The sequence below is a fragment of the Camelina sativa genome, chromosome 16, assembly GCF_000633955.1.
Source record: "Camelina sativa cultivar DH55 chromosome 16, Cs, whole genome shotgun sequence".
NCBI lineage: Eukaryota > Viridiplantae > Streptophyta > Magnoliopsida > Brassicales > Brassicaceae > Camelina > Camelina sativa.
In genome coordinates, this window is record NC_025700.1 from 2,042,982 (window position 1) to 2,052,536 (window position 9,555).

Genomic DNA, 9,555 nt, shown 5'->3' on the forward strand with positions numbered 1-9,555 from the left:
GATCCAGCCTCGGATTTGATGACACCGTGACCCAATATTCCGGTTCGTTTCTTAATTTCGTTAGAGACGAGGGATCTTAGCTCTTGTGCAGCCAAGGATTCGGAGGAAGATGGAGGAAAGAAGACAATGGCGTTTGTGAAGAGAAGCTTGAGGTCTCTGTAAAAAGAGAGACTTGAAGAAAGGTAAGATCCTTTCTCCAACTTCTTCTCTATTGTCTTGATGTCCAAATGCTGCCTTATAACCCTCTTGTAATCCTTTGTCTCCTGCGACATAACAGAGATGAAAAGTATGAGACCACCTTACGCAATAGGCTTCCAGAAGGCCATCTAAAGCCCAAAAACTGTCTAGCTTAAAGAAAGCGGCTGGAAAAGTCAATATGTTGACCAAATCTTGAAAGACACGACAAAGTCATGCTTCAACGGGATGCTGCCAGGTGTCCAAAATGGTAAATGGGTGAAAGTAGGAAAACAAATTTCTCTGTTGGACGAAAAATTTCAGTATTTTTGTAACAAGTAACAACGAATAAAGTCAAAATAAGGGATCCCAATTTTAAGTACTAACATTTAAAGATCAAATACACACGAAAACATCGATACGGTATATATAAACGAGATATTTACTACCATATGAAGAATTATTTCATACTATAACAATAAGAACCAATAAAGCGTAATTATAAAATGTGGAAAAGGTGATGATCGAAAAAAAAAAGTGAAAGTTCTTATCAATTTTTTTTTTTAGACGGAGTGGTCCCTACCAAATTGGACAATGTGTGGATAAATTTAACAAAATATTATTGGTCGTCCTTGAAAATTCTTTAGGGGGAAGAAGGAGAAAAAAGTTTAACAAAAATTATTTACATTAAAACATATAGAAAAATAATGCTGCCAAAAGATCAAAAACATAGAAAGATATAATGAGAGTTTAAACTAATGCATAGCCAATCATTCTTTCTTACTTGAAACAAAATAAGTTTTTGGCTAGAAATAAGTTAACAAGTTCCTACCAAAAGAAACATACATTTTGTTGAACAAAAAAAAAGAAACATACATTTTAGCTGGAGTATAAAAAAAACACATTAGGTTTGACTATATATAGGCCTAAATATATGCTACGTATAATGTAGATACTTCTTTTAGAGTAAAATTATCTTCTAAATACTCTATTATAAGTCTTATTAAGAAAGCAATATTACAGTATTAATACTATGCAATAGTAATACATAACATTTATTATGAAAATTTCCAGGCTAGCATAATTGTTGTAAAAAAAAGCAATAGTTTATAGTTATTACGCAATGTTTCAAATTAGATAACATAACGTTGGAAAACGACGACAAACAAACAAAACGTTGGGAAAAATTTGTAATTATACGTTTAATTATAAGAAAAAAGTAATTATGTGTTTTAACTTGTAATCCTTATTACCAAAATATATCTTTTTAAAATCGAGGAAATTAAGAAAATGCTAACCTGGCTCCTAAGACGGGATTCGAACACGGAACCACGAGGATGAGACCGGATCAGCTTAATGGTATCTATCAACGGCTGTGATTTATAGCCGGCCGATTTGATCTCACCGCCACCTCCGCCGCTTCTGTACTTCTTCTGTCCTTTCCTCTTTCCATGACCAGTGGACGTTCCCGATTCATCCAACTCTCCCGAGTTGCTCATTTCCGATCTTTTACTAACCGTTTTTTCTTCCTCCTCCTCCTTCGGCGCCGCCGCCTTGTTAACCGGATCGGGATCTGAATAAGCCTCAACCCTTTTATCACCGTCGTGATCGGCGACTTTATCGACGGAGGCTGTAGAGTTGGACTCGTTCATCGACCTATTGTCGTCCCGGTCAGACTCCGTCGTTTCCCGGTTAAGCTTCGCCGGTTTAGTTTCGTCGTTTCCCAGATCTGGTTTATTGTCTCCATCATCTCCGTCTTTCTCCTCCTCCTCTAATTTCTTAACTTTTAACTGAAGCGACCTAATCAAAATAACAACAACAAAAAAAAGTTTAAAAATCGTAAAATATTAAAAAGAAAAAAGAAAAAAAATCAGATCCAGCGGCGGAGAAATAGAGACTTCTCCGTACAATATAGAGTCGTCACGTCGTTGAACCTCTCGCCGGAGCTCTGCAACATGAAGACTCCGTAACTGGTCGAGCCAAGGTATTTCACCGACTTCATCATCCTCCGCCGCCGCCGCCACCACCGCTGCTTCTCTGTTTCCTTCACCGCCGTCGACGGAATCTTCGAACCTACGTTTGAGATCTTGATACCTAAGCCTGCAATTGATGGCGGAGGCGATGAGAGAATTCCGGGAACGAGACTGAACATCTTTAGCGACGGAGTCCCAATCGGTAAAAGCATGACGCTTAACGGCGCATGTTAACACCAACTCCTCCCACGTTCCCCATACTTGACTGATCTGATTGATATTACAGTTATCGTCTCCGTCTCCGATACGATTGTTATCAAATCCACTACAACTGTTAATATTGTTAGTATCGTCGTCGTCGTTCATGCCGTTCGATATCACTGTTTCTTGTTCTTCTTCCTCCTCTCTATAACAACAACACGCTCGCTCGCTCGCAGTTTTTAGGGATTTTCTTTTATTTTTTTAATTTTTTTTTAATTTTTTTCTTTTTCTCTTATCACTTTTGATTCGTATTTTGAAGCCTTTTTTGAAATATGAAAACTATATGATTAAGTTGTTTTAGGTCTTGTTCGCTAATATTTCTCCACTTCATATGGAAAATGAATCATGATATAGACCTACGTACTAGATTTTTCGCCTTTGCTTTTTTACCCATTCCGTGTGTTTATATTTATATTTACGGGTCGGGTCGGGTCAACCCAAACCTCGCTTCGTGTGCAACAACCGTCTACGGAGGGGAGCAAGGTCGAAAATATATTACAGAAATGCCCTTCATGGGTTACTAGAAATGGAATGTTCGTTTTATATCGATGTTTGTAAGTGTGAGGTTTGGGCATGGAATTTATCCGTTTCAATAAGACATGGGCCTTATCTTATGAGTCATATATGGGCCTTATCTGGGGGGAGATTTGGACCCAGGTGAGGTCACCTACAAAAATAATAGTAAAATATTATTAAAAAGGTCTATGAATCAAATATTCGCATTTAGTACATTCATACACGAACGTTTGTTTGTGTGATACAGAGTTACAGACAGGTCTTGATGGGGTTGATGACATGATTTTTAAAACTTTTAAAGTTAAACCTATCATTAAATTAATGAAATACTTTATAGTTCACATTCACACGCAAAAGATAAAAGGGTATGTGAAAGGATATTATTTTGATAAACTTTACAAGAATAAGAAACTCGTGAGACCAACCCTTGCACTTGCAAGGCGAGACGGGTCAAAGAAGCCTAAAAAACGTGGACGGATTGACTCCAGCGCAAAAGATGACGAATCAAGTCCTGAGCCTTAACATGGAAGTATTGAACTCATATTGAAACCAAGAATCTCGTATTGCTTTTACTAGGAGGATGACTATAGGAGGTGTCTAGACTAGTCATCCTTGCACGGTCATGTCAAGACTCTGTGTCTTCGAGAGAAGAGGATGCCGTAAGCGTCAAGGAGGTCAAGTTCCTTTCTCGACATGATTTTGGTTGTTTAAGGATGACCATCCTTAATTGTATGTTTGTCTTGAACCCCTGCCCACTGGACTGACCATGACGAAGAGGACTAGGATGTGTTCCAACAATCAGTTCCATGTCGTAGAAACCTCTTCTCTTGGTTTCTAACAAGTCGGTAGCAGGATCCAGCGACTCCCATAATCCTCTTATGTTTACTCTGCGTTGTATGCGATAGTTCATTGAGGACCAATCAAAACAAATCAATGGATGGCTTGAACGGACGAGTAGGTAGGTTGACTTGTCTACATAAAAGTCAAGGATAAATATTACGGTGTCTCAATTTGAGAAAGACCTTTACTTTACTACTTTGCCATTGTTGTTTTTAGCGGAAGAACCAAAATGAAAACTCTGAAGAGAAAAATTTAGATTCAAACTCGTTTGTTTCTCTAAAAGTGGCAAAAGATACCACATTCAAATGGAAGAGATGGCTGGTTTCATAAAAGAGAGAACCTTGACCAACCACAGTCAGGGATCAACTTAGCGTTTCAAGCGCATAAAGTTATCGAGCCACTCCATGTTTACACTCTTTGGCCGCTCTAGTGGCAGTCCAAGAGCCCGATCCCATATCAGCTGAAACGGGAAAGAGAAAACAGCATCATAATAATGAGTGTGAGTTTATTTCCATGGATATCTGTATTAAAAGAGAATTGTCGACAGCGAGAATGTATGTCTGTGTGTACCTGTGAGCAGATGCCGAGACTCCTTGAGACGCCAAAAAGCACAGTGTAGTATCTAAATTTGAAAGAAATGCCACTCTATTACAACCAAGATTCAGCAAAAGAAGGTCCAATGTTAGTCACACTTAAGTGATAACGATGGAATTCGTACCTTGCTTCGGTTAGACCATAGTAGTTCAGTAGCACTCCGCTATGAGCATCAACGTTAGGCCACGGGTTCTTGACCTGCAACAGCGATTCCAAGATTCATAAGAAAATCAGAAATCTGGTAGCACATGAATGATAATGTTAATAATACCTTTCCCAGCTCAGTTAGAATAGGAGGCACCACTTCATAAAGCTTTGAGACCTATCGAGTTGAATGATTTGTGAGCCAGTACAAATTTAAGAGCAACACATAAGATTAGGGGAAAAAAACTCACCAGCTGAAAAAGAGGATCATCAGGTAAATGTTTCAAGGCAAACTCTCTTTGGCATACATATCTTGGATCCGTTTTACGCAAAACACCGTGGCCATATCCTGGAACAACCTGCAAAATATATGTTTATTTAAAGTTTCCTGGCAACATTCACAGGCAAACCACAAAATCAAAACAAACAGTCTAATTCTTTCAAGTCAGAGCATGTTAGCTAAACAATAGCTTCAAAAGGCTAAGCAGAGCAGAATTAATTTACCTTGCCACTGTTTAACGTTTTCCAAACATAATCTTTCAGCTGTTCCTTTGAAATAGTTTCTCCACATTCTTCGACAACTGATTTGATCCACAACAAAACTTCCTTCAACAAGACCATGGGAAAAACAAAAGACAAGAAAACAGACTAAGATTTCAAAATTCTTAGTTGAACATTATAAATTTAGCAGCTTACAAGAGTCATTCTTGGAACCCTGTTACATACACTTGTTGGTTTGAACAAGAGAATTATCATTTAGGAGATATATAAGATATTAAGATGGGTACCTGATTTGCTAAACCATGGAGTGGCCCAGCTAAACCATTTAACGCAGCTGCAAATGAAAGATATGGATCCGAAAGTGCACTCCCAACCTTAATAAAGAAATATCAAAAGCCAAAAACAGAACCATCAGAAATGTATAAATTCAAAACATCTGATATATGTACAAACTAAAAGTGGAACACTATCATGCATCAAGACCAAAACAAAATTCACTTGATGGCAAGATAATGTAGCAACACATACCAGGTGACCAGCGTGAACACTAACATTTCCACCTTCATGATCACTAAACCAACAATAGTAGAACAAAAAAACCATAATACACATTAAATCTTTTAGCTTATTAATTATGTTTTGAGACATGTTGAAACAGAGAGAACCAGAAGAAACCTGTGGATAGTGACATAAAGCCTCATGAGCTCTTTCATCTGAGGACTATCATATCCCAGCATGTGTGAAAAATTTCCACCATAATCCAAAGAATCATCTAATGGAATTATGCTACTATCCTTGTACATCCTGCAATGCTAATTAGAATGCTAATTTAAGAAGAGTAATAAGTAACAAGTCCCGAAGAAGGCATTGGGAAAGGGCATAAAAGCTTACCTCCGATAAACGTATGAAGCTACAACGGGGACACGAGCAATCAAGTTTAAGGCATCCTCATAGGTTGGCTCCCAGAACCTGCAAAGGAAAACTCAGTTTATCTGATGCCTGCTACTAAAAGGCAATCAAGAAACAAACCGAAACTTGAAAGTTTATACTTTGACTTATGAACATCACCCTGCTCATATGCCTTCTGAAACTCACTTTCAACCTGAATAACAACTCAACAAGATAAGATCATCGCAAAATTAGTAAATTTTAAGAGTTACAAATACCAATCTAGTATATAACAGAGCCATCCACCTGAAGGGCCATAACACCGCTAGCAAATTGAGTCATTGGATGAGATGTCGAAGGCAGAGCATCTATAGCTTTGTAAACATAATCTGCAATGTAAAACTCAAGTATAAACTAGAGTTATGTTTGCAACAAACATAATCTGTATTTTCCTAAGTACTGATGGATCATTAAATTGAGATAAAGAAATAAAAACAGAGTCTAGAGGTGAACTACAAACCTGGAACAGCAGCACGATGAGCCAACTCTTTTGACAAAGCATTGACTTGCTCTTTGCTTGGCACCTGTATATCGAAAAGAGGGAAAACTATACTTCAGGATCATTCATGGTACATTACCATAAACCATACTAAAATGTTGAGATAATTCAACCTTCCCAGTTAAAAGAAGCCACAGAAGACCCTCAGGCAAAGGCTCTTCTCCAGATTGAGCTGAAGGTAATACTTTCTGGCATTCAGGAATTGACATGCCCCTAAAGCGTATTCCCTGTAATAAAATATAAGATCATTACAATAACGCTTAAGATACTGACCAGACAGTTATCTTTATGAACAAAAGTATATTGATACCTCATCTGCATCAAGCAATGAGGTTTCCCAAAGTAATCCAGTCATCCCTCTCATTCCACCAAGTACCTTCACAAATACCACATTAAAAACGGAGTACTATATCTTAAAAGAGAAAGCCTTCATAATGAAACAGAGCGGATAAAGATCATTAGATCCATACCATATCAACAGTAATGTTCCCCAATTGAACCTTTCCATGTTCTGATTTCAGTTTCTTCAAACGGTCCTGAAATTGGAAGTTGCATATGAGAAAAGACAATAACTAGACTAGAACAAAGACAAGAGATTCACTGCATTTGATATGTCCTAAACTTAGAAACAATGTCATTCACTAGAACCAGAAGTATACAAGTTCAATTTTAAAGACAATGATGTAGAACCTTACCTGTTGTTCTGGGATTATCTCTCGCATCTGCGACTTCAAGTCCTGCATTGCCATCATATAAACAACATCAACACCAAATATTGAACTGCTACACACGAGAACGTGAAAACCTAAAAACTAACCAATTCAGAAGAGCTCTGCATCTGGAGCCATCTAGCGGAGTTGCTAAGTGAAGATTGTTGCACCTGCTTATACTAGATCTGATCACCAATCGATTCACATAAAACAAAACACAAACAAAAAGGGTGAAGCCAAATCTACTCACAGCTCGTGACCGAAGCCTTGAAATGGCTGATACGCCGCGATAAAACACCATCCTTTTAAAACGCACACCTGTCACCAATTTTTTTTCACATAAACATTGATCCGTTAATTAGGGCTATATCCAAGCGATAGAGATTGGCCAAATTAGAGAGGATTTACACATGAACGAGAGAGCGTGGAGAGAAGTTTACCAGAGATTCGAAATTTTAAACGTTCAGCCAAAAATTTAGAGATGTTCAGATATATCTGCAACTGCAACGTGACCAACAAGCGTCTCTGACTCTGACTGTGTTATCAGAGAGACTACAAAATACAACATAAGTAAACCAAAACACGGATTTTTCCTACTAAACCGTAATAATAAACCAATTGATTACAATGCGTAAAACCAAACCGATCGGGTTATATACGGTTAATTCCGTGACTCGCAAGATTCGAAGCAGCCGTAACGATTCTAAAGCCTAAAAACAAGGTCATGATAAAAAAAAATATATGTCTGCGCTTCAGTTAAGAAAAAAGTATTATTGGTTGTAGAAAACGTATATATTTTTGGTTTTAACATAAATTTCTAAAACACGGATTCTTCCTACTAAACCGGAATAATAAACCAATTAATTACAATGCACAAAACCAAACCGTTCGGGTTACATACGGTTAAGACCGTGACTCCCAAGAATCGAAGCAGCCGTAACGATACTAAAGGCTTAAAACAAGGTCATGATCAAAAATATGTCTGTTGTCTAAATTTTTAAAAAGAAAAAAAAGTAGCTGATTGGGTTATATAAAACGTATATTTTTGGTTTAACATAATTTTATTTTGTTGGATGATGTTAAAAATTGTCAAAATTTGTCAATCGAATAAAATTATTCAAGAAAAAGAAACTTCGTTATTATAATATTTTGGTCGAATGGGCGGTTTGATATTCTTCATCTCCATTAGTAACCTTTTCCATTCTTTGAAAATACTGTTGAATGATGTAATACAACTATTAACAATAATAAATGTAACTACTATAGTTCTTACTAAAACATTACATATTATATGACACTATTGATCATTATGTCATCCAAATATAAACTAATATATCAATGATTAAGATTGAAAAATATGACATCCAAAATTATTTTTTGGCAACGCTACGTATATTCCCATTACAACTCATTATAATCGTGTTACCATAACGTATTAAAAGCTTAAGGAAAAGATTAACATTTCCCTCCAAATTCTAATATATATGCTGAAGGATAAATGGGTTTATAGATAATAGATGCTTACCCTTTTTCCCTTTTTTTTTCATTGAGATGCTTTACCTTTCTTAACGTAATAACGTTGTATATATAAATACATCTTTTTGGTATTCAAAGTTTTGTGTGAAACCTTGAACTAATCTCTAAATTAAAGCAATTAAAACTTTATTCATTTTGTATATTAGAATCTATACTCTTTTAGAGTAATGTAAGAATCACTTATCTTTTTACTATTTCGTTTATTCATCTATTATCTATAAATTATGACTTATGAACAAACAAACAAATAAATTAATGATAATTATCATTCTCGCGTTTTTATACATAAACTTGCGCAGCGGCAGAGTCGATCACAAATACATCAAAGAATTATTAATACACGCTCGCGTGAGTACAACGTGTTACACCAATATTGAGTAGAGCTTTAACATGATCGGAGATCAAAACTCAAACTTTCTCTTGGCAAAATCATTCTACCAAGTTAAACTCATCACTACACTCTTTTTTTTGGCAAATGAAGTCAGTCTACCAAATTAAATCAAAGGGCACCAAAGAAAAAAACCAAACATGTGTACATATGTATAAGTTATGCGTATGTTCCTACCTATATGATGAATTGACGATCGTCGTCTCAACCATGTATATATGCCTCGTCGACCATGTCGCCTTGTTATGTCTCATATGGAAGAAATGATCAGATCATCAAAACCCATATATGACTCACGATTTGTAGAAGTCTTACATATCAGGGTAAGGTGTGACCGCGCGAGTTATTTATTGTTGTTGAAGATCAAACCATCGACTTGAGAATATGTTGTCTTCTTCATCAAGATCGATCAAACCATCTAAATCAAAGTAAGTATTGGCGTTCGAACTTGATCCCCATTCTTCCTTCACT

The 9,555-nt window shown here is 36.6% G+C and overlaps 2 protein-coding genes across 3 annotated transcripts in view; both read right to left on the reverse strand.

The window, feature by feature from the left end:
* LOC104749329 (bromodomain-containing protein bet-1-like) overlaps positions 1–2,801 on the reverse strand; it is a 5,413-nt gene extending 2,612 nt beyond the window's left edge. Inside the window, exons 1-3 of one of the 2 annotated variants that reach the window (XM_019237634.1) lie at positions 2,083–2,801; positions 1,473–1,974; positions 4–263 (exon numbers count right to left, since the gene is read on the reverse strand). In XM_019237634.1, coding sequence (XP_019093179.1) covers positions 4–263; positions 1,473–1,974; positions 2,083–2,513 — 1,193 coding nt within the window. In that variant the 5' untranslated portion in view covers positions 2,514–2,801. The remainder of the gene's footprint in view (positions 1–3; positions 264–1,472; positions 1,975–2,082) is intronic. The other variant, XM_010470930.2, reaches the window with a different exon arrangement.
* On the reverse strand, positions 3,215–7,682 carry LOC104749330 (citrate synthase 5, mitochondrial-like). The gene is made up of 20 exons (XM_010470932.2): positions 7,601–7,682; positions 7,411–7,478; positions 7,268–7,330; positions 7,146–7,187; positions 6,921–6,986; positions 6,761–6,826; positions 6,564–6,677; positions 6,412–6,475; positions 6,198–6,280; positions 6,053–6,105; positions 5,895–5,972; positions 5,679–5,807; positions 5,532–5,574; positions 5,291–5,377; positions 5,007–5,108; positions 4,754–4,861; positions 4,630–4,680; positions 4,483–4,556; positions 4,335–4,386; positions 3,215–4,224 (listed from the first exon to the last, which is right to left on the reverse strand). Exons 2-20 carry the CDS (start codon positions 7,459–7,461, stop codon positions 4,132–4,134), a joined length of 1,419 nt encoding a protein of 472 aa, XP_010469234.1. The 5' UTR covers positions 7,462–7,478; positions 7,601–7,682; the 3' UTR covers positions 3,215–4,131.

Excerpts from the sequence above, each read along its gene's own strand:
- LOC104749330 (XM_010470932.2), bottom strand. The coding sequence starts at position 7,461 with ATGGTGTTTTATCGCGGCGTATCAGCCATTTCAAGGCTTCGGTCACGA. Across the intron at positions 6,281-6,411 it reads TCATCGTGCTGCTGTTCCAG|ATTATGTTTACAAAGCTATA; the intron begins GTTTGTAGTTCA and ends TTTACATTGCAG. Across the intron at positions 4,225-4,334 it reads GTCTCGGCATCTGCTCACAG|CTGATATGGGATCGGGCTCT; the intron begins GTACACACAGAC and ends TTCCCGTTTCAG.